This window comes from Danio aesculapii, chromosome 17 (genome assembly GCF_903798145.1).
Source record: "Danio aesculapii chromosome 17, fDanAes4.1, whole genome shotgun sequence".
Taxonomy (NCBI): Eukaryota; Metazoa; Chordata; class Actinopteri; order Cypriniformes; family Danionidae; genus Danio; species Danio aesculapii.
In genome coordinates, this window is record NC_079451.1 from 44,511,966 (window position 1) to 44,538,056 (window position 26,091).

Here is a 26,091-nt window from a genome sequence, read left to right on the forward strand (position 1 = left end):
GAGTTTTTTATTATTAATGCTTAGAGAGCAGAGAATACAGAGCAATCCAAGAAGAAAGTAAAAAAGGAAAAACAAAGGTCAGGGGTGTACAAAAAGCTAAATATAAATAAGACAAACAACACTCACTGTATCAATCCGAGCATCAGAATGAGAAAGAAAGGTGATTTAAGTGACTTTGAACGTGGCATGATTGTTGGTGCCAGATGGGCTGGTCTGAGTATTTCAGAAACTGCTGATCTACTGGGATTTTCACACACAACCATCTCTAGGGTTTACAGAGAATGGTCTGAAAAAGAGAAAATATCCGTAAATGCCTTTTTGATGACAGAGGTCAGAGGAGAATGGCCAGACTGGTTCCAGCTGATAGGAAGGCAACAGTAACTCAAATAACCACTCGTTACAACTGAGGTCTGTAGAAGAGCATCTCTGAATGCACAACACGTCCAACCTTGAGGAGGATGGGCTATAGCAGCAGAAGACCACACCAGGTGCCACTCCTGTCAGCTAAGAACAGGAAACTGAGACTACAATTCACACAGGCTCACCAAAATTAGACAATAGAAGATTGGAAAAATGTTGCCTGGTCTGATAAGTCTCGATTTCTGCTGCAACGTTCAGATGGTAGAGTCAGAATTTGGCATCAACAACATGAAAGCATGGATCCATCTGGCCTTGTATCAACGGTTCAGGCTAGTGGTGGTGTTATGGTGTGGGGGATATTTTCTTGGCACACTTAGGGCTCATTGGTACCAACTACATTGTTGCTGACAATGTCCATCCCTTTATGACCACAGTGTACTCATCTTCTGGTGGCTACTTCCAGCAGGATAACGCACCATGTCATAAAGCGCGAATCGTCTCAGCCTGGTTTCTTGAACATGACAACGAGTTCACTGGACTCAAATGGCCTCCACAATCACTAGATCTCAATCCAATAGGGCACTTTTGGGATGTGGTGGAACGGGAGATTGGCATCATGGATGTGCAGCCAACAAATCTGCAGCAACTGTGTGACGCTATCATGTCAACATGGACCAAAATCTCTAAGGAATATTTCTAGTACCTTGTTGAATCCATGCCTTAAAGGATTAAGCAGTACTTAAGGCAAAAGGGGGTCCAACCCGCTACTAATAAGGTGTACCTAATAAAGTGGCCGGTGAGTGTATGGATAAGTATACATTTAAGAAACGGTAACGGCCTTGTGGAATTAAAGATTTTAAAGGTTTCAAGTAAGAAAACGTGCTTTGCTTTATGTTGTTCGTATAATGTTCTAATTCTTTTAGTATCGCAGGATAAAATGGTTTTTGATTAACAAATTTGCATCTGTGAAGTGAGTGGAGTTTGGAGGTCTATATTCGCAGCGACTGACCTTTGTACTCTGGCTCCCCCTACTTCCGCTGCACAGGTAAGTTGCGCGTGACGTCAGAGCATGAAGGGAGGAAACTGTCTGCGTATGATCTCCAAGTTTTTCCTTCCTAACAGAGGTTAAACACACGGAGAAAGATATGTGTGATTTTGGTAAGAACGACGTTTTCTTCGTTTTATTGCAGATACGGGAGTTATAGTCGTTTTATAGTTTGATTGAAGCCGTAAAAGAGAGAAAAGCCTCCAATAAGTTATCAGTTATTTGTTCTCGTGAAGTACGAGGCTGCTGATATATTTACATTTACCTTTTTATTTTTCTAATGGAGAAAATAATATTTATTGTTATACATCTATAAATAAAGTTACATATATGTAGCTAACACAAACAAACGAAGAAAAATGCTTTAAATTTACTTTATACACATTTGTAAACCCACACGAAACATACTATAGTAATTTATAGTAAAAACTAGTGTGTTTCTTAACGATACATTAGTATATTACGTGTATTATACACTGTTTGTGTTATAATTTTACCTGTATTATTAACTATCACGAACTGATAAACTAACAAACACTGTAGTCGTGTACTTTAGTTTTACTACAGTAAATTGCGTTGTGTTGTAGTGTAGTATTTGGTAAATTAGTTTATGTTAGCAATCATAGGATTACCACAACAAATTAATTTATGTAATTCACTATAGTATGCTTCAAAAACACAAAAGTCTTGGCACTACTATTACTATTAGATTACTATAGGGAAGCCAAAATGTGTTACAAATATTTTTACTAAAGCAACACTCATAAAGTTAAAGTTTTATTTAAAATAAACGCTACATAAACTAATCCACGATTTATGAAAATCAGTGCAAATGCCCAGGTTTTTTATTTGCAATCCAATGACCTCTTAAAGCAGGGGTGCCTAAACTTTTTCGATTGAAGGGCAAAAAACAAATATAATTTTAGGTTGTGCGCCAAAGATAAATATATCACACTATTTTACATTAGAGTTGCCATGGGTAATTTCCTAATTTATTTAATGAGATTTAAAAATAAATAGAAAACATTGCTTTAAATCTATTTAACTAATGCAGTATAACTTTTTAGATTATAACTTAAAAACAAACAATCGCATTTATAACACAGTGGAGTTCAATGCTGAATATACTAGTCAAGCAAAATCTGTCTTTGCCTCTATTCGCTCACCAAAGTCTTGGCATCTGTCCCTCGGGTGACAGGATGTACATTTTAAACCTAGTTACAGCATTTAAATTGAAACATTTAATTTCAGTTAGCTTTTTTGTAGCTTAACAGTTGAACAAACAAGTGAAAGGTTACATTAAATTTGAAACGGCAATCTCTATACCAGAGATGCCCAAAAATAGGGCCCATGGGTGAAAGTTGGCCAATTGTGAACTCTGATTTGGCCCACCATCCCATCTGAAAAGAGAGTGAGAGGGTTGGGGCGAATGCCTTTAAAATAGATCATCATTTGCAATTTGTAATAACCTTTTTTTGTTTGTTTGTTTTGTTGCTGAACTACACAAAAAGCTAACCGAAATTAAATGTTGTAAATAAATCAGATTTACAAAAATATAAATAATGTCACTCGATGGATAGAGAACTATGCAGAAGACATCAGTGAGGAAATCGAGGCAAAATAGTGTAACTCCATTCTGTCATAAATGAGATTATTTTTGTTTTTACTGTAATAACTTCATTATAATATGTAAAAAAATATATATGTTGTATTAGTTAATATAAAGCAATGTTTTATAGTTATTTTTAAATATTAATAAATAAATTAGGAAATTAACTATGGCTACTATAGTTACCTTCGGCCTACAACCAAGTTTGGTTTTTTGGCTAAATGAAAGGTTACCATGGGCCAACTTTGGCCCGCATGCTTTAATTTGGGCATGTCTGTCTTAAAGGGATATTTCACCCAAAAATGAAAATGTGCTCTCCCTCACGTGGTTTCATACATATCTGATTTTCCTTTTTCTGTTATTTAAAGATATTTTGAAAAGTGTTAAAAACTGGTAACCACTGACCTCAATAGTAGGACAAAAAAACACTATGCAAGTCGATGGTTACAGGTTTCCAACTTTTTTCAAAATAATTTATTTTGTGTTCAGCTGAACTCAAACAGGTTTGTGACAAGTGAATGGTAAGTAAATGATGATTTTTGGATGAACTATCCCATTTAAGTATGAGGAACACAATGAAATCATGCTCTTTTCTAGATAAGCAGAAAGGCCCTGGGCGGCTGATGAAGAAAGGACTGACCCTCATCGTCATTGGTCATGTTAACTTTATTCTCAGTGCAATTGTCCATGGCAGTGTATTACGTCACGTATCCAAACCTAGCAATGAGATCTCAACAGAATACACCGTATCAAACATCATCTCCGTCTCATCAGGACTGTTGGTAAGTATATACTCCTCCTGCATCCCATTTTTGGCTTTTAAATCTTGAGAGATTATGCGCTCAAAGTGTACGATTACATGTTTTATAATTTAAATCCACACAGGGATGGTGTGTGTGGTTTTTATTTATTTATTTATTTATTTATTTTTTATTTTTTATTTTTTGGTATTTAATGCCAATAATTAAAATTATCAAGTTTTTTTCGTTTTACTATTGTCAATTGGTGAGGTTTTGTCCTCGCCACTAGCTTGTTTGGTTTGGGACTTGTGAAGCTGCGCATCGATGGATTTTCTCTTTAGTGTTTGGACTTTCAGCAGTGAAATTGAAACCACACTGAACTGAACTGAACTTCAACTCTGAAAACTGGACTGACACAGTTTCAGTTTAGTAGAATTTTATATTAAGTTGCTTTGACACAATCTACATTGTAAAAGCGCCATAGATTAATTGAATTGAATTGAAAAAATGTTATGAATGTGACATTTGCACTACAATCTCAAAATGTAAATTCACATGGAAAGTATGTCAACGTTACATGAAAACATTTTTATATTTTCCAAAACTACTAACCACAGAGTTATGGGATCAGAAAACATCAATCTGAAAACGTTTTTTAGATTTTTAAATGAGGAAAAGGAACATGCGTTATGGATGTGACCAAAAAAGTTAGCGAGTTTACAGTCTACAACATACTTTGTAGAAATTCTGTGAATTAAACTGGACAACCCCAAAAAATAATGCTAATTAAAAGGGTAAGAGTTGACTCTCTATAGAACAAACATGATTGATCTTATTTTATTTTACAGTTTTGCATTTATGAGGAAAAAGCTTGGTAATGGATGTGACAGATGTGAAATTGGCACTCATGTGACTTTGGTGAATCAAATATAATAGTTTGAAAATACTGACAGACATTTGAGCATTTTTAAAGCACTGTAAAATTCTTGCGTACACAAAATTGTAGAAACGGTTTCACTAATTTCTTTCATGGCAAGGTTGACATTTGCATAGAATTGCTCTAATCATTGACAGTATTTTTAGTTCATTCACCGTCTGAAAACTCAAGATTGTTTAATTCAAGTTTATTTGTATACAATAATTAGTTTAACAGCAGCTTTACAAAAATTGCACATCATTGCATTACAAGCAAATGTTCAAAACTCTGATGCTTTAAAACATCCATAAAGCCATCAAAAAATAAATTCAGATTGATCGATTGGTTTAATCCAAGTCTTCTATTGAGACGGGATTGCTTTATATGATAAATATATGTGTTTTTGTGATTTTTATTTATATCTATACACTAATAATTGAACTTGATAAAAAAACTCTCAATAGTTTTTGCAGAATCTCAAAAATAAACCTCACTTTTCATAATAAACCAAATTTGTGTGACTGCATTTAAATATTGAGGTAAAGCTGCTTTTATATTTGCACATTCATTTTTGAACTGTGACAACTTCTGACGTACAAATAAATTAAACATTTTTAAGACAATTTGTTTTCATTTTAGCCAGGGCATCCGAAAAGATTTTAAGTTCGTTTATGAAGACACTGTGTAGTGGAGGTATTTTGAAATGTCTACATTTTTTAATAAAATATTTGGCTCAAACAATGATAATATTTATCAAATCGTGCAAAACAGAACAATCTTTAGTAATTCCATATCGTACATCTTGTAATGTGAAAGTCAAACCTTCAGCCGAGGCTGCATCCTCCGAAGGGATGCATTTGAAGGGCGCTGCGTCATCACGGCACGAAGAAGGCTGTTTGATTAAAAAAAATTTGAAGACTCCTTTAAAATGCAGCCTCAAAATTCGTCCTTCATTTCCCAGGTAATGAAGGATAAAAACGGTGCATCCTTCACGACCTCGAACATCCCAAGATTTATTGAGTGCTGATAACGGCAGGACGTTTTTAAAAGAAAACTAAATGTATGATTTAGGTTATATTTAGGTTATATTTTACTTGAACTACACTGTTCCTATTTACTGTGACCTTTTATGTGAAGCTGCTTTGACACAATCTACATTGTATAAGCGCCATACAAATAAAGGTGAATTGAATTGAATTGAACTTGAATATCTAAACGCAGGTTAACAAACAAAAAGTGTATGACGTGTTTTACTAAAGAGTGATTTTTATAGACCGTTTACATTTTTATGTATACATGTATGGATCAAAGGTGAACCTTTTGTAAACCTTACTTTGCCTTCAGATCATTTAAAGTAAGTTTTAAAATCACTTTGAATAAAGTCATTACAAATGTTATTACCGCTTATTAACGGCAACCGTATACACACAGTTGATGTCATAAATATTCTAAAATTACATTTGTTTTTTTTGTTTTAATTTATCACATGAAGTTTACCAGATCAAGGAAATGTTCACACTCTTCACAGTATTAATGTTGTCTTCTTGCGAAAGTCTTATTTTTAAGTAAGCTGTCATCATGGCAAAGATAAAAGAAATCGGTTATTAGAAATGAGAGAACTATTGTGTTGAAAAATGTGTTGAAGAACCATCTTCTCTCCATTAAGCATGGAAAATTTTTAAAATAATAAAAATTTCACATTAGCGCTAATAATTTTGACTTAAGCTGTGTATAACACATTCAACGTATGCTTCCTGAGCAGTTTAAACATTTCTTTTCTTTCTTTTTTTTAAAGAAAATAAAATGCAAGTTTATGTCCTCAAACCAAATGAATTTAATCTTTTTCTTTTCCTCAGAGCATTGGAAGTGGAATTGTTGCCATATTGGTGTCAAGGAATATTGCCAATTGGAAACTAGTAAGTAGGATAATCAGATAATCAAGTCCAAAATGATTCATACCCCTGGCAAATTCAGAATTTAAAGTTACATTTATTCAACCACAAAGTATTTTTTTTGGACCGGAAATGACATGGGCTTCTCCCAAAAGATAAACCTATTCTTGTGGAATGCCCTATTCTTAATGTTATCAGAGAATGATTTTTATCTGGGGAGACTTTAAATGAAATGTTTTTAAATGTGAAACCTTCCAAATGTGTACAGTTTTTATCAAAATAAACCTTAAACTGTTTTTTATCTTTCATTCATTCATTCATTTACCTTTGGCTTAGTCCTTTTATTCATGAGGGGTCGCCACAGTGGAATGAACCGCCAACTTTTTTAGCATATGTTTTACACAGCGGATGCCTTTCCAGCTCCAACTCAGTACTGGGAAACACCCATACACTCTCATTCACACACATGCACTATGGCCAATTTAGTTTATTCAATTCACCTACGGTACATGTCTTCGGACTGTGGGAGAAACCGGAGCACCTGGTGGAAACCCATGCCAACACGGGGAGAACATGCAAACTCCACACAGAAATTCCAACTGACCCAGCTGGGACTCAAACCAGTGACCACTGAGCCACCGTGCTGCCAACTTTTTATCTTGTTTATTGTTAGTATTTTGTATGTATTTTCTTATGAATTATTTATTGCTGTTGATGAATTTTAATTGTTAAAAGATTTTAACTTGTCGATCTTTTTTTGCCATGACATAGCCAGAGAAGCTGATATGGCAATAAACTCAAAACCCTCTCCTTCTCACAATATTATAAGAGGATGTATAGGAGGCATCATTGTGGAAAAACATTTCTCAGCTTTTATTTACATCAGATTTTCCAGGGGTATAAATAATTTCGAGCTTGACTGTACATGAGTGACAGTTTTGTTAATATACTGTAATATACCACTGCAGTGTTTGACAGCTCTGTTCTTCTGCTTTCTGTAGCACATCGGTCTGTTAGTAAGTTCCTTTCTGAACGCTCTGCTCACACTGGCGTGTTTACTGGGGCTGATTCTGGCCATCAGTTTGACCATTTCAGGAGACGGGTCAGCACTCATGAAAGGATGTAATTCCACAAATATGCCTGTGAATGCACGATCTCCAGTCATTGTCAACTGCCCTTTTGATGCCACACGCATCTATGTGAGTCTTATCCTAAAACTAAACCTGTTTGAAATATATCCATATACAGCCGAAGTCAGAATTATTAACCCTCCTGTGAATTTATTTTCTTTTTCAAATATTTCCCAAATATTTAACAGAGCAAGGAATTTTTCTCAGTATTTCCTGTAATATTTTTTTCTTTCTGAAGAAAGTCTTAATTGTTTTATTTCAGCTAGAATAAAAGCAGTTTTCAATTTTTTCAAGAACATTTTAAGGTCAATATTATTAGCCCTTTCAAGCAATTTTTTTTTCCCGAATGTCTACAGAACAAACCATCATTATACAATGACTTGCCTAATTAGCCTAGTTAAGCCTTTAAATTGTCCTTTAAGCTGAATGCTAGTATCTTGAAACTAAATCTAAAAAATATCTAGTCAAATATTATGTACTGTCATCATGGCAAAGATAAAATAAATCAGTTATTAGAAATGAGTTATTAAAACTATTATGTTTAGAAATGTGCTTTAAAAAAAACCATGGTTAAAAAAATGCTTGTTTCCACACAATTGATTTGTATTGGGACTTCATGAAGGAATTAAGTTAACTTATTAGTTTTTATAAATTTAAATGGATTGAAAATAAAACAATTAAGGTATAGCAAAAAAAAAAAAAACACCAATAATTGTGTTGTTTCAGCTCATTTTAAATAAGTAGTTCGAACAAACAAACAGTAAACCTTTTTTGAGTGTAATGCAGGGTTTTTTTTACATCGGTACGTGTCCAGTTTGAATGTTTGTTTTTTTTTTCAGTAAAAAAAAAAAAAAAAAAAAATTGGATATTGTGAAATCGTAATTTATTACTATGATTGACAAAAGGTGCCCACAAAAAAATGTATTCAGTGTAGCAACAGTTTATACACCCCAAAAATATATTTTCATGCATATTTAAAAAAAGAATTGTTTGATAAAATATTTAAAGACTCTATTAATAAAATTTTATTTATTTTTTCATTTTATTTACTATTTTTTTGTTGTAACTCGTAAATAGATAATTCTGGAAAAAGTCATTTGTAAACAGATCATTTGAAGTTAAGTCTTTTTTTCTGTTATTTCTCTTTTCAAAAGCAATAAAAGGAATTTTTAGAAAAAATGTAAAGACTTTATGTAAAGATTTCCTTGTTTTCCTAAAACTAATACATTTTCTAGAATAATACAAACCTCTAGGTTTCATCCATTTGTCAACATGATGTTTTTAAGAATATAACATCTATTAAAATTTATTATTATTGATGTTTTGTTATATAAATATTTTCACACACATATGTTAATGATTTTATAATTATAAATATGTTGTGCTTAATGACGGAACATTTTCACACACACATTGATTTATTTTATTATTATTATTTTGTTTTTTACAAATTTTTACAAAATTGATTTTAAATGTATAATAGACTGTTATTTACTTTTAATATGCTTTCTATGTTTATAAAATCACTTAACGTTACATTTAATGTGATGCTGTCACTGAAATGGGACAACATCTCGTCATTGACTTATATGAGAATAAATAGTTAGTCTGTTTTTGAATTAAAATATAGTTAAATCATGAAGTGACTTATCTTCTGTTCTTCGTCCAGGACACAACTCTTGCTCTGTGGTTCACCTGTGCTGCGTTCACTGCAGTGGAGGCCGGTCTGTCCGTTTGGTGCTTCATTGTGGGTCTCCAGTTAAGAGGCATCGGCCCATGTGCGCAAAACTACATCAGAGAGCAGGTACAACTCTTAGCATTCATGCAGATGGCTAAACTTATGAACCTGCTGTGTAAAACCTTAATCATCCTTCCAGGGATCTTCTGTGAATCTAACAGATTATGCAAATAATTTCACAGAACCCATTTAGATGTATGAGGTAGAAAAAATTGTTACATTATATTCAATGCATTCCTTATTATTATATGCGTAAGTGAATTATTTTCTGAGCATGTGTACGATTTCTGGATCATTAATTACAGCAGTGGTTCTCAAACTTTTAAGCCAGCGACCCCCAATGTAAGATCGTCAAGAACTCGCGACCCCCCACTACCAAAGCATATCCAAACAATAAAAATAACTTATTTTAAGTTTTATGAACAGATTTATTGCATTTGAAATCAACACTAATCAAAACTTACAAGCAAAAAATATATATATATGCATGCGTGAGGAAAATGTCTCAATGAAATCCTGTTATCACAAGAAAACACCTTTTTATAACATAATTGAGTGACCAAAAGATACACGGACGAACCGCTCACCGGCCCTGCACACACTGCTTGACACGAATTCATTAATGAATCTGTTAACAATACGTTAACTGTACTGTGTCCTCACGGGTGGTGTCTGATATTGCACAGATGCTTTTGACATATACCTTATTATTTGTATACGTCATTTTAAAAGCAATACCAATACCGCTCTTTTCATAAGCTGCAACATTAGTTTAATCTTGGTCAGTGCAAGCCCTTTTGCGATGGTGTACGTGGTGTTAAATTTTACATATAGCTGACAGCGTCTGGCCATTAAATAAAGAATTAAACAGAACCTCTCGTGCTTAAAATGTGTAGATGTGGCAAACAGTTACCTGAAAATTCCGTCCCACAGACTTTACAGTGAACGCTTTAGTTATTTTCATAGCGGACTTGAAGCCAATGGAAGTCTTTTATCCACTCTTGGAAAAATGTAGATGGTGGATTAACATTCACCACATGATCAGTAATCAGATGTGCCATTATTTGTAGCTTTAGCTGGTTTCTAAAACTAAATCTGTCAGTGTTGTTTTCATTCTCATCTTCAGCGTGTTACATTTTCGTGGTTGTATCTCCTGTCATCTGAAGGCAGAAGGCGTTGACTGAATGATTCAGTCCATTCAGACCAATAAGAAGAGCGCGAAGGCGGGACAAGCGTTGCCGGCTTTGTTTACTGTGGCAAGTTGACATGACAACAGTTTTAAACTGTTCCTGAGCGCTGCGCTTCAAGTGCAAAGATGCATTCTGCCTGAATGTGTCCTAAATACTTTATGAATTTATCAGTAATATCTTTAAAAAATCTAAAAATATATTAGCTTTCACTTGTAATACTGAAAAATATATATTATAATCACTGAAAATTACACAATTTTTAAATCACTCTCGCGACCCCTTGAAATTATTCTGTGACCCCCGCAGGGGTCGTGACCCCCAGTTTGAGAACCACTGAATTACAGCACTTAATGAAATTATTTGCATTGCAAACCAGTGTTATAACCAGTTTATTAATGTTAAAGTACATTAAAATGTCATAGTAAGAAATAACCAAAACTAAATGTGCACTTTCAAGTATTATAACAAGTTGTGTACTGCAAAATCCGAGGGAACATTACTCATTACTAGGCCCAAATGGAATATGCGCACGCAGGAATCTGCAGATTTCCGCTGATGTTTAGCTGATCATTGAGTCTATTTATTTACTTTTGTAAATGTGTGTAAATTTATATTTATTCATTCATTAATTTTCCTTCGGCTTAGTCCCTTTATTAATCAAAGGTCGCCACAGTGGAATGAACCGCCAATTTATCCAGCATATGTTTTTCGCAGCGGATGCCCTTCCAGCTGCAACCCAGTACTGGGAAAAATTTATATTTATTCAGCTTTTAAATTAATTTCAATAATATTATTGACTAATATGAAAATGTTTATATGATTTAAAGTAACATTTTCTGTCCTTTAGTAGATATATTATACGAGAGACTTGCTTTGTTTAACAAATAAATGGATCTAACTGGATTTGCATTGTAAACATTAAATAAGTTAAAAGCATATTGTTTTTCATTTCAGTTTTTAGTTACGATACTCCCAATATCATTCTTCATAAATCTGCAGATTTTCTACAAAATTCTGTGCAGAAATCGCAAAAAATGTCTGCAGATTCTGTCTGGCCCTACTCATTACTTAAAATAACCTCAGGGATTATTAAGTGATATTAAAATGTATAACATGGCTATGTGTATGTTTTATAGATTTAAGAATGATTAACACATTTAAAGGCACAATATGTCATTTTTACCCCTAGAGGGTGTGTATTCACAACAAACAAAGGCGGATTTTGATGAGGCTATAACTGAGTGTGGAATCATGGGAGTTGTGGTCTTCATTACATCCCCTGTAGAAATCATGTTGTTGGATGAATTTGAAGTATTTAACACACTTGTATGAAGCAGAGTAAGGCTCAAACGCTTAAGCAGTTGCTGATGAGAGACAAGCGCAATGCATCTCGAAAAACAGCAGAGCTTTTATTATGCCACAGTCCAGCGCTACTGATCCTCCAGCTTGTGATCGTGTGGAAAAAGCAGCGCTGTTTTATTAGACTAAACACATCTTGGGCTTCTGTTATAATGCTCCTCTGTGCAGTCGAACAAACATATTAAAGCCTCTTTGCTTTATTTTACTGTTTTGTATAAAACCAAACCGAAAATCAATGATCATTAGCATGAACACACAGCACACACTCCGTCTCACTAGTTTAAATTGATTTATTTTTTTGGATTTGAATATTTATCAAAGCATTTTGGGATAATTTAAGTATATAAGTCAGTAAAATATAAAACACTTTTCTAGATATTTTAATCAAATAAAAACGTGTTGTGCGTGAATCCCCTGAATTATTTGTGAAACACATTCTTAACAATGTTCTCGGACCTTGCATGTTTTGTCTTGTACAGTTGAAGCCAGAATTATTAATACCCCTGAATTATAAGCCCCCCTGTTTATTTAATATATCTAAATATAATAGTTTTAATAACTCATTTCTAAACATAATAGTTTTAATAACTCATTTCTAATAACTGATTTATTTTATTTTTCCCATGATGACAGTAAATAATATTTGACTGGATATTTTTCAAGACACTTTTTCAAGACATTTAAAGGCTTAACTAGGTTAATTAGATTAACTAGGCAGGTTAGGGTAATTAGGCAAGTTACTGTATAACGATGGTTTGTTCTGTTGACCATCAAAAAAAAATTGCTTAAAGGGGCTAATAATTTTGACCATAAAATGGTTCTTAAAAAATTAAAAACTGCTTTTATTCTGGCCGAAATAAAACAAAAAAGACTTTATCCAGAAGAAAAAATATTATCAGACATGCTGTGAACATTTCCTTGCTCTGTTAAACATCATTTAGGAAATATTTAAAAAGGAATAAAATTTTAAAAGGGGCTAATAATTCTGACTTCAACTGTATGTCATATTTGAATGAAAATTACAGCAATGATGAGCTCAATATGGTTGTCGATTTTAACTAAACTATGCCATGTCCTTTTATTATAAGCAATATTTAGTAAGTGAGCTTAGCGATTTAGTTTATAAAGTATACAGGTGCATGTTGTGATACTGTGGTATTATGCTTGCTTTTATGATAAAACGTTTGAGAAAGTTTGTACAGTGGTCCCTGTTAATTCCTGCACTGCATAAACAGGAAAGAAAACTCTCATTTGCATTTAAATGTTCAAATACAGCAATCAACTTGTTGTTAATTTTGTTACAAGTTGTTCACTAGCATTACTGAAAGAAAGATGACCTGACAAAAAGGGCTGCTCGATTATGGGGAAAATTATAATCATGATTATTTTGGTCATAATTGTTATCACGATTATTTAAAGCGATCATTAATGGGTCATATGTCCAAAGGTTTTATTTCTATCTCACTTTCGCATGCCTTTTCATTCTCAACTCTTTATGTTTAGTTATTTCTTTATAACAATCTGGGGTTAATGTGAGTAATCACTAAGCGCTGCGTTTTGACGCATTTTTGCATGTATTTGAGCATTTAGGCACTTACCTTAAGATGACTACATGTTATGTGTACTGCTGGAAACACGGCAGCATATGACGCAATCTTTTTATCTCGATTATGTTTTTTCATAATCGTTGGAAGCCAAAATCTAAATGGAAACTGAATGTTGATTAATTGCACAGCCCTATACTATCAACTGCATTTTAGTGAATCAATGTGATTGTATGTTATAACAGCTGGAAGAGGAGGCACAGGCATCCAGATCAAAGATGGAGGAAGACCACATGACTCAAGGAGTGCGTCTCATTGCACATCACTCAGCCAGCGCTTAAAGAGAGAGACATTCCTGAAGTTCAGGTGGAATATTTACATGCTGTCTTTAATGATCCCTCTGTAGTGAAACACACCATAATGGTAGATTTCACACGGAGCAACATTTTGCATTCGTGTTATTTGATAATGTTGTTTTTGTAGGTGATTTGAAGGTTTTGATGCAGACGTTGGTCAATTGAACCTAAACTTAAGGAACACAAGATTTTTTGTACATTTTACAATACTCCGAGTGTTAAACAGTTGAGTTTTATTATTGTTGAGTCCATTAAACTGATCTCCTGGTGTGACGGGAGCACTTTTAGCTTAGCTTAGCATAGATCATTGAATCGAATTAGACCATTAGCATCTCGCTCAAATTTTAAAAAAGAATGAGGGTACACTCAAAAATGATTTTTGCTGCTTGTTCAAACTACTTCTTTAAAATGAGCCGAATCTACACAATTCTTGAGTTTCTTTAACTTAATTGTTTTATGTTCTATCCACTGAAATTTGTTAAAACGATTAAGTTAACGTAAATGATTTATGTTGGGACAACGTGAAGGAACTTTTTGAAACCCAGCATTATTAACAGTTTATATTTCCTAGCCATATCAGCCTAGAAAATAGCAACTTTGGATCATTTTGTCAGATTTAGTAAGCAATGTAACGACAGCAGAGTCAAGCTTTAAATATTTAAATTATCAACTCTTTTTTTTTTTTTTAACTAAACTAGTGTCAGCAGAGATGTTTTTAATGTTAGAAAGACTGCTTTGTCGCTAAGTGTTGCCATGACCTTTTATTATATGTACTGAGAGGATAAAATTGAGTCCTTTTTGAAATTTGAGCGAGATGCTAATGGTCTAATCCAATTCCATTATCTATGCTAAGCTAAAATTGCTCTTAGATCAGAAACTTGTAAAATTAGCCTATTTCCAAAAAAAGGTTGTGTGTTTTTTTAAATAAGTTGAGTTTTCGAATTAAATATTTTCCGTCTACTTGTATAGATTGTAATTAATCCCAAAACAACATAGACTGTATTGATTATGTAATCTTTTTTATGTACTTATGAATTATCTAATATTTTTTGACTAAACCATTGTCAGCAGAGATGTTTTTTTTATGTTGAATGGCTGCTTTGTTTCCAAGTGTTGCCATGTCATTTTATAATAAGCAGTGAGAGTATAAAATTATCGAATCCATTTTGAAATTGAGTGAGATGCTAATAGTCTAATCAGATTCACTGATCTATGCTAAGCTAAAAGTGCTTGAAGATCGGCTGAATGGATTCAAAAATGTTTGTAAAAACTTGTAAGATGAGCCTATTTCTAAAAAAACTTTTTCCTTTAAGTTTTTGAACCAAATCTTTTCCGTCTACTTGTATAGATTGTAATTAATCCCAAAACAACATAGACTGTATTGATTTATATGTAGTAATGGATTATCTAATATTTTTGACTAAACCATTGTCAGCAGACTTTTTTTTTTAAAGTTAGAATGGCTGCTTTGTTCCCAAGTGTTGCCCTGTTCTTTTATTATAAGCGATGAGAGTATAAAATTATACTCTAATCCTTTTTGAAATTGAGTGAGATGCTAATGGTCTAATCCAATTTTATGATCTATGCTAAGCTAAGCTAAAAGTGCTCAGGGATTGGCTGAATGGATTTAAAAATGGTAAAACTCAACTGTTTAACTTGTAAGATGAGCCTATTTCCAAAAAAAAGTTGAGTGTTCTTTTTATCAAGTTAAGTTTTTGAACCAAATCTTTTCCATTCACTTGTATAGATTGTAATTAATCCAAAAAAAAACAAAGACTGTATTTATTATGTAGTTTTTTTTTATTTAGTTACAAATTATCTAATCATTTTTTGACTAAACCATTGTAAGCAAAAAAAAATTTTAATGTTAGAATGGCTGTTTTGTGTTGCCATGTCAATTTATAATAAGCAGTGGGAGTATAAAATTATCTAATCCTTTTTGAAATTGAGTGAGATGCTAATGGTCTAATCCAATTCAATGCTCTATGCTAAGCTAAGCTAAATTGCCTGGAGATTGGCTGAATGGATTCAAAAATGTTTGTAAAGTGAGCCTTTATCCCCCAAAAATTTGAGTGTTCCTTTTAAATAAGTTCAGTTTTTTTAAACCAAATCTTTTCTGTCTACTTGTATAGATTGTAATTAATCCCAAAACAAACAACGCAGACACTGGGACTGCATAATATTGGAAAAATCTGACATTGCAATGTTTTGTTTTTCTGCGATATATTGTCATACAAATACAGTTTGAGCAGATGATTTAAAGAGATCTATTTGGGAAGAATTCAATATAAATTGATTAATGAAATATAAATAAAGGCTTCATTGTATAAATAATTCAATTAAAAATATGTAAGTTACAAATGGTACAATTTCTTAAACCTGAATACTTAAACTCTCTTGATTGACAGTCGCAGGATTTTGCTCCATTATGATAAAAATCTTCAATGACTGTGGCTCCTGGTCAAATATAATGCCAGTTTAACATTTGCAGATTCTGCGAAGTGATTATTGTGGATGCACACATTTTGATATCGATGCTGTAAAGATATATTGTGCAGCCCTGATAGACGGTATTCACTATGTAGTTTTTTTTTACGTAGTTACAAATATGCTAGTTTTTGTTTACATTGAAACTTGTGCATAATTTCAAAATTAAGTTTTTTAAAGTGACCTTTTGTACGCTTTAAAAAATTTTTATTGTCAATGTCAGATATGCTGAATAACATTGTATTTTAGTTTGAAAGAAAGCAACTGTTTTGACTACTTAGTGCCATAGATTGATCTTTGTATTGGCAGTAGACATTATAAATATTTCATTGGCAGTGTGTCAAAGTGCCGTGAGAGACGTTAAAATGGCTCAATGATGCAGGGAAAATCTCGCATTGGCAGATAATCCAGCGTGATTAAAGTAGTTAATGCTGAGGGATAGAGACATGACTGGCAGTCAAAACAAAGAGATTTCCCTCTTCATGATCCGTGGGATTTCATTTCAAAACAGTGTTTGTTTAGAGAGCTGTAATTTTGCTTTTAATTCCTGACGGATTACAGAAAAGTCCCTCATTCCAATGCAGAAAACCGAACCTTTGATGTCTACATTTCACTTTATTAATTCTTTTTATTCTAGCATGTATGTAGTTGTTATCAGTGTGCATTATATTTGAATAAATACATATTGATATGAAGAATAGAGTGTCCCGACTCCTCCATAATGATTGGATATGGTTTGCATTAGGCTATGATTTTAATTTATTTATTGTTCTTTTTTAAAGACGCAGGCAAAATTATTCATTTTCATTCATTAAAATTGTAATTATTTTTCAAATATTAATAATAATATTAAGTAATAATAAGTAATGTTCAGATGAGGCATGACATTTTCACAGTAATTCCTATAATATTTTTTCTTCTGGAGGAAGTCTGATTTTATCTTATTACCATTTTATCATTATCATAGTGACCATTATCTATCCTATTATTTTTTAAAGTTTGGCTCGAATAAAAGCATGTTTTTTGTGTTTTTGAGTGCAATCAACTTGAGCATAAAAGTATGTCATTTTTTAAGAACTCAAAAGTTCAGAAAAGTTATTTGACCTTTTGAAGAACAATGGGCAAAAAAATGTGTATTTTATTGAAACTTTTCTTTTTTTTTTTTATTATTTCTATTTCTTTCTATTTTGGCTCTGTAAATGTAAACAGCATAAATGTGGGCAAAAATTGTGTATTTTCTATTGAAATTAGCATTTTCCCCTTTAAATGTTTGTTTTACACTACAAAAACAACAACAATCATGATCTTTAGGACAAAATGTCCTCATTGAAACCCATTAAAAGTGACAAAATTGTATCCGAGTGCCAAAGTCAGACACTTTTGCTGGCAATGCTTCAAAATGTTTTTTTACAAAAAAAAAATGGCAATTTTTCTGCATTTTGGTGCATTCCCCAAATTTGTTTCTTCCCCACTTTGTTTTTGAGCACTGTATATATTAAAAAATATATAGATTGCATTTATCATTAAAGAACAACGGTGGCATGATGTAAAGAAAGTAATTTAAAGAGTTAAAATTCTTAGCTACACTCACCGGCCACTATATTAGGTACACTCTACTAGTAGCAGGTTGGACCCCTTTTGCCTTTAGAACTGCCTTAATCCTTCGTGGCATAGATTCAACAAGGTACTGGAAATATTCCTCAGAGATTTTGGTCCATATTGACATGACAGCATCAGGCAGTTGCTGCAGATTTGTCGGCTGCACATCCATGATGTGAATCTACCGTTCACCACATCCCAAAGGTGCTCTATTGGATTGAGTTACGGGACTGTGGAGGCCATTTGAGTACAGTGAACTCATTGTCATGTTCAAGAAACTAAACTGAGATGATTCCTGCTTTATGACATGGTGCGTTATCCTGCTGGAAGTAGCCATCAGAAGATGGGTACACTGTGGTCATAAAGGGATGGACATGGTCAGCAACAATACTCTGGTTGGCTGTGGCGGTGACACGATGCTCAATTGGTACTAATGGGCCCAAAATGTGCCTAGAATATATCTCCCAATATATAGAATTAGAATATGTATTAGAATATATCTTCAAAGTCACTTAAATCACCTTTCTTCCCCATTCTGATGTTTAAACTGCAGCAGATTGTAATTACCATGTCTACATACCTAAATGCATTGTGTTGCTGCCATGTGATTGGATGATTAGAAATTTGCGTTAACCAGCAGATGGACTGGTTTACTTAACAAAGTGGCCGGTAAGTATATATGAATATGATTAAAACTAATTTAATTATATTTAAATTTATTGAAAGCTTTTTGTTGACAAATGGGTAAATGGATATTACCATTTTATCATTATCATAGTGACATTTATCTATCTTATTATTTCTTTAAGTTTGGCTTGAACATTTTTTGGTTTGTTTTTAAACTCAATCATTTTGCGAAGTACGGGACCACATTATCATAAAAAGTGTCATTTTTTAAATCTCAAATGTTCAAAATAGTCATTTGACCTCCTAAAGAACATGTTGTTTAGACCTTCTTTCAGTGACTGATTATAAAAATCTTTCTCAATTCCTGTTTTGTGTCCTTGTTCGTCTTGAGGTCGGTCTGTGTAAATCCATGTGTAAGTTGAGGATGTTTTCTCAATGTTATTATAAAGCTGACTTCACTGCACCTGTTACATTTCTGGACATCTGCTGTTCACTCAGTGCATTAGGGTGACAGAGACAAAAACCAGTTCAGGCTTCAAACTTTATGGTTCTTCTTTATCATTTGATCAAGATAAGGGAAGAAAACGCATCATAAACTTACGTTGCTTCCCTAGTTATGAAGGTCACTGAAATTTATTTAGGAGAGTTTTATTAACTCATCTTTGTCTTTCTTTCTTTCTTTCTTTCTTTCTTTTGTTTTCTTTTGGTTCTTTCTTCCCTCTTTTCTTTTTCTTTTTTCTTTATTTTGTTTTTCTTTTTTTCTTTTTTCTTTTTATCTTTTAACTTTCGTTTTTCTTTCTTCCTTTTGTTTTTTATTCTTTTTTTCCATCTTTCTTTCCTTCAATATTTCTGAGTTCTTTATTTTTTCAATTTTTTCCTTATTTCCTTTCTTTCGTTTTCTTTTTGTTCTGTATTTCTTTTCTCTTTTTAAATATTTATTTTCATTTGTATTTCTTTCTTGTTTGGCTGTGTATTTGTGTGAATTTGGCTGCATTAACTTGGGCAAAAGTTGTGTATTTTGAATGAAATGATCATTTTTCCTGTATAAATCTCTTTTTACACTAGTTACAAAAAACAGTAACAATCAGGATCTTTAGGACAAAATGTCTTCATTAAAACCCATTAAAAGCGCAATATTTTATCCCAGTGCCTATTAACAATAAAACAAACCAATGCAGTATACTCCCATTTACTATATATTATATATATATATATATATATATATATATATATATATATATATATATATATATATATATATATATATATATATATGCAGTGCTTAAATAGCAAACAATCGTCCTTTTTTTTTTTACCTGTTTTTGAGCACTGTGTACATATATATGGAGTGTTATATTGTGTTGGTATGTTTTTTTATTAAAGAACATTGGGATTATGTCATCAAATTTTATTTAAAAAGGTAAAATCCTTAGTTATCAGCAGGATTGATGCTGATTTGTAAATCAGTCATTGAAAGTGTCAAAAAGATTTTGCCCTATATTTTTGTCCTTTACGGAACCTAAGTGAGCCAAACTAAATAAATAGTCTAACATAATCAGTAAGGTATTTATGATGCTTGCGTGTATATAAAATAGTTTTAAGTATTTATATTTGATGCAAAAAACTAAAACAGGACATCTCATCATCTTATCATCACCCATATGTGGATTTAAAAATAAAATGCTGAGATGGACGTCGGACGGCAGATGGAGTAGACGTGTCTACGTGCATCTCCCGCTATTTCTGTGATTTTGTAGCCACTTTGTACATAAAATCGTCTGTAAACCTTACCACAACGACGTAGTTTATATTCCAATATCAACATGACCTCAAAATCGAGTAAACAAACTAAAAAGGACACCAAAACGGACTTTGCTGACAACGTCTCCAGCGAGCTCAAAATGGCGGAGATTGCGAAGCTGTTGGAGGAACACCGCCAGGCCTTATCAGCCGAATTTAAGTCAACCATATCCTCACTCGAGTCTAAAATCGACTGTGTTCAAGTTGCGGTAGCAGAACATTCTTCTAAGATTGCTTCTCTTGAATCTAATGCTAACGCTGTTGACGAGCGCATGTTAACGCTGGAAGCGACCTGCGCCGCCCTATCTGACAGTAACGCTAAGCTGCTCGCGAAAGTCACTGATCTTGAATCACGGAGCCGCCGAAATAACATCCGCATAATCGGCCTACCAGAATCGATGGAGGGACCACGACCCTCTGCCTTCTTTTCACAACTTCTATTCGATACTATGGGAAAGGATGTTCTTTCTTCTCCACCGGAGATTGACCGAGCCCACAGGGCTCTCGTCAACAAACCTGCGGCCGGTGAAAAGCCACGCGCTGTCATCATTCGGTTACACCGATATCAACAAAAGGAAATGATAATCCGTGAAGCGAGAGCTAAAAGAGGGAAACTGATGTACCAAGGCCACCCAATTGCCATATACGAGGACTATGCGCCTGAGGTGATGGCACAACGCTCTAAATACCGACGGGTGATGGAGGAGTTGTACAATTTGGGGCTCAGACCAGCTTTGCTTTTTCCTGCGAGACTGTCCATTAGAGCCAAAGACGGGAGTCGAAGATCGTTTACATCTGTGTCTGAAACTGAGGAGTATTTGCGTTCTATCCGGTCTGCCTCTCCTCCTTGAGGTAGTTGTAAGTCAAAATACCTGACGCACAGTCGGCTGCGTGCACTCTCAAACGCGCTGTTTTCAAAGAACGCTACGATCAGGTACAATACAGATGTTAAGTGTTGCACATACGATGTTTAGTTATGCTGACCATTTATTGTCATTATCATTATTTGTTTTATTTTAGTTCCTTTCTAACATTTCTGATAAAACTGGGAAACTCCAATTTTTTTTTTTTTTTTTTTTTGCGACAAACAATTTAAGCATTTACATTATCAAGAGGACGAACTCACAATGTTTTTTTTTTAATCCCTGTTATTACAGTAGTATAATTTTAATTCTTTTTATTTCAATTATACTCTGACTTTGTGTTTTTTTTTTAATCGGAATGGTCACAGCATTGTTTATTTATGTTATGTGCATCAGGGTTTGTTCACTGTATTGGTTACTATAGTAAGAAATATTAGAGGTCTGTTTAGGTGCCTTATTTGGTCATCTATCAATATATGGTTATTGCTATTATACAACTGATAGGTAATACATGGTATTCTATTGTTATTTGTTTCTTTTGTCTTTTAGAAGTTTCTAAAGATATTTAGATGTTTTTTTGTATTTTTTTCTAACCATTTGACATTTTGAAAGTCAGGTTTCAGATTATTCTGTTCTGTTCTGTAACATAGCCTACTAATTTTTGTGATTTTAAATTTTTTGAAAAAGCGGGAGTACCTAACCTAGAAAGGTAGAAGTGGTTATTGATGTGGAGCCTGAATGCTCAGTTAGGGTTTTTCTATGGGGAGTATCTTATATTTATTTCATTTATTTATTTATTTATTTTGCTTTCTTGTTTTTTTCTGGTTTTCTTTGCTAACTTTTTTAGGCCCTCTATTTTCCTTTCTTCAGTTTGGATTATCAACTTGGAGTCTGTCAAAATCAGTATTTTAGGAAATGGCTAGCATAACCACAGTGAATGGCAATGAGATGCGTCTAATCTCCTGGAATGTCAAAGGAATTAATAACAGGATCAAGGCTGGCAAGGTTTTATTACATTTAAAACATCTAAAGGCGGATATTATGTTTCTACAAGAAACACATCTAAAATCTTCCGATTTGATACGAATCAAGAGACCTTGGATGGGTAATTTTTACCATTCCAAATTTTCTCAAAGAGCTCGTGGGGCAGCTATTATAATGCATAGAAAGGTCATGTTTGAAGAGTCCCATATAATTTCTGATCCAAATGGCCGTTTTGTAGTAGTCCAAGGCAAGCTAAATAATGTCCCAGTCATTCTGGCCTCAGTTTATGCTCCCAATTGGGATGATGACAACTTTTTTGTTAATTTTTTTTCTATTCTTCCAAATGTGGCTGACCACCATATACTTATTGGGGGGGATTTCAACCTGGTTCAAGATATTGTGTTGGATAGATCTTCTTCTAAGCAATCAGTTTTATCCAAGTCGGCAAAGATAGTGTCAGACTATACTTCTCAGCTGGGTATCTCTGACCCTTGGAGACACAAACATCCTCAGGATAAGGTCTACTCTTTTTTCTCACATGTGCATCATACATTTTCAAGGATTGATTTCTTTCTTCTCGATAACAAATTGTTGAACTGTGTCAAGGCATGTACCTATCACACAATAGTAATTTCCGATCATTCCCCTGTATCCATAGATGTAGTTTTAGTCCCTAACAGATTTACATCCCCAATCTGGAGATTGGACTCTTCTAGATTATCAGATGACAATTTTAAAAACTTTCTAGCTTCAAAAATTAATTTGTATTTTGAACTTAATCAGACCCCAGATATCAATAGTCTAACTCTTTGGGAAGCTTTTAAAGCCTTTATGCGGGGGCAGATTATTTCTTTTATATCTCACTTGAAGAAAACCGAAACTTTCAGATTGTCTTCAATCACAGATGATCTGCACAAATTAGATATATTATATGCCTCTTCCCCCTCTCCTTCCCTTTATAATAAAAGAGTACAGCTACATACAGAACATAATCTACTACTGACAAATACAATAGCAAGACAACTTAGACAAAGCAAGCAACATTTCTTTGAACATGGGGACAAAGCCGGTAAGCTTTTGGCTCACCAAGCACGTACGGTGTATGCCTCAAGGTGGATTTCAAAAGTCAAAGCGCCAACAGGTGAATTGATATCAGATCAAAAAGGGATTAACTCTGTATTTTTAGATTACTATAAAACATTATATATGTCAGAAAATTCCTCAAACTTTACAAGCTGGGATCCCCTTAATGCTTTAACTTTTCCAAAAATTGATGAAACTCTTGCTATTAATTTAGGTAGTCCTATCTCTGAGGTAGAGATACAAGATGCAATTAAATCTATGCAATCTGGTAAATCACCAGGTCCGGACGGTTTCACAACCGAGTTTTATAAGTCATTTGCCTCCTCACTAACCCCAATCTTAGCAAGACTATATAATGATGCATTTAAAGAAGGCCACCTCCCACCCACTTTATGCGAAGCTTCAATTTCATTGCTTCTTAAAAAGGATAAAGACCCCACCAACTGTAGCAGTTATAGGCCAGTGTCACTGCTCAATGTCGACTTTAAAATTTTGGCTAAAGTGTTATCATGTCGTCTCCAATCTATACTACCATCTTTAATATGTCTAGATCAGACAGGCTTTATACCAATGAGACACTCATTCTTTAATACTAGGAGACTTCTTAATATCCTCTTTTCACCTCCTTCTAATTCACCAGAAATAATTTTGTCATTAGATGCTGAGAAGGCATTTGACAGAGTGGAATGGACCTATTTATATTTTATTCTAGAGAAGTTTGGGTTTGATGCTAATTTTATCTCTTGGATTAAGTTACTTTATTCATCACCAGTTGCGTCAGTTTACACTAATGGCTTGAATTCGCCCCTTTTCTTCCTTCAACGTGGGACACGACAGGGCTGTCCCCTTTCTCCCTTACTTTTTAACCTTGCTATAGAGCCTCTAGCTATATGGCTCCGTAGCCATAATGGTTTTGAGGGAATATCACGATACGGCTTAGTCCATAAACTTTCACTCTATGCTGACGATCTGTTACTCTACATTTCTAATCCAGTCACCTCCCTACCAATGATTTTGGACATTCTAAATAAATTCAGTCATCTCTCAGGTTATAAAGTAAATTTACAGAAAAGTGAACTATTTTTTGTCAACTCTGAAGCGAGTAAGATCTCATATTCACTTTTTCCTTTTAGAATAGCTACAAGTGGGTTCAAATACCTTGGCATTTTCTTTACCAACTCATTCAATAACTTATTTATTAATAATTTTCAACCAGTGGTTGATAAAATCAAATCACACTTTTCTAAATGGTCGTCACTTCCTCTATCCCTTGTAGGCCGTATTAATTTAGTAAAAATGGTTATTTTACCTAAATTTCTTTATCTTTTTCAACATGTTCCAATTTTCATTAAGAAATCTTTTTTTACTAATTTGGATGGTATTTTACGTTCATTTATCTGGGTTAACAAGCCTGCACGCCTCAAGAAATCAGTTCTCCAACTTCCTAAATCCAAAGGAGGACTTGCGCTTCCTAACTTCCAACAATATTACTGGGCTTGTAATATTAATAAGATTCTCTACTGGAAGAATCCTCCTCAAACTGAAAACTGTGCCCCCTGGGTTCACTCAGAGATAGTGTCAACAAAAGGCACTCTGCACTCAGTTATTAGCTCCCAGCTTCCATTAATTATCAATGCAATCTCCTCTAACTTGGTTGTCATTAACACAATTAAAATTTGGGTTCAATTCAGAAAGCATTACGGCTTGCATAAAACATCTATCCATACACCTATCTTGAACAATAAATTTTTCTCACCATCTTGTTTTGATAACACTTTTCGCATTTGGGCAGCTAATGGACTCGTTGAGGTTAAGGATTTATATGAAGATGGGGTATTCGCACCTTTTTCATCTCTATCCACTAAATACAATCTCCCCAACAGTCATTTGTTTCGTTTCTTTCAGGTCAGACACTTTGTTAAGAAATTGTTTCCCCACTTTCCTAACCGCCCTCCTGAACACCATCTTGACTATTTTTTCAGTTTAGATACGGGTCAGAAACATTTAATATCAGCAATTTATAATTTAATAAGTACACTAAATGAAAATCCTATAGCTTCTCTCAAAGAATCTTGGGAAAATGACCTTGGTGTTGATATTACAGAAGAACAATGGGAGGATATTTTAAAGAGGGTCCACTCCTCTTCTATATGCGCCAGACATGGCCTAATGCAGTGTAAAGTGCTCCATAGAGCTCATTTAACCAATGCCAAATTAGCCAAATTTTTCCCTGATAGAAGTGATGCCTGTCATCGTTGTAAGCAGTCTCCTGCCAATCATCTTCATATGTTCTGGAGTTGCCCCCAATTGAAAAATTTCTGGTCCAGTATTTTTGACACACTGAATAAATCTATTAACACAAATCTAGACCCTAACCCCTTGACAGCTCTTTTTGGTATTTCAGAGAGAGCTGACTTGACTGTTGCATCTCGCCAAGTTATTGCTTTTTCCACTCTTTTAGCTAGACGAGCCATTCTTCTCAAATGGAAACAGGTGATTCCTCCATCACATGACATGTGGATCCGAGAAATCTTTAGTTGCATAAAACTTGAGAAATTAAGATGTTTACTCGCAGGATCTCTCAAATCTTTTTACAAGACCTGGAACCCTGTTTTAGACTATATCAAAGGCTTACCCTGCTCAGTTGATATCAGATCTAATACACAGTAAATAATTGGAAAGAGAAAATATTGACTCCTTAATGTGAACTTTTTTTCCGATCTTATTTATTTTTATTTTATTTATTCAAATTTTTTTTTTTTAATTTAT

At 33.7% G+C, this 26,091-nt stretch overlaps 1 protein-coding gene across 1 annotated transcript; it reads left to right on the forward strand.

Annotated features, from left to right (window-relative positions):
* Positions 1-1,426: 1,426 nt before the first annotated feature.
* LOC130244922 (keratinocyte-associated protein 3) lies at positions 1,427-17,064 on the forward strand. Its single transcript, XM_056477499.1, has 6 exons — positions 1,427-1,518; positions 3,612-3,796; positions 6,527-6,586; positions 7,564-7,761; positions 9,362-9,496; positions 13,769-17,064. Exons 1-6 carry the CDS (start codon positions 1,506-1,508, stop codon positions 13,862-13,864), a joined length of 687 nt encoding a protein of 228 aa, XP_056333474.1. The 5' UTR covers positions 1,427-1,505; the 3' UTR covers positions 13,865-17,064.
* The last annotated feature ends 9,027 nt before the right edge of the window (positions 17,065-26,091 follow it).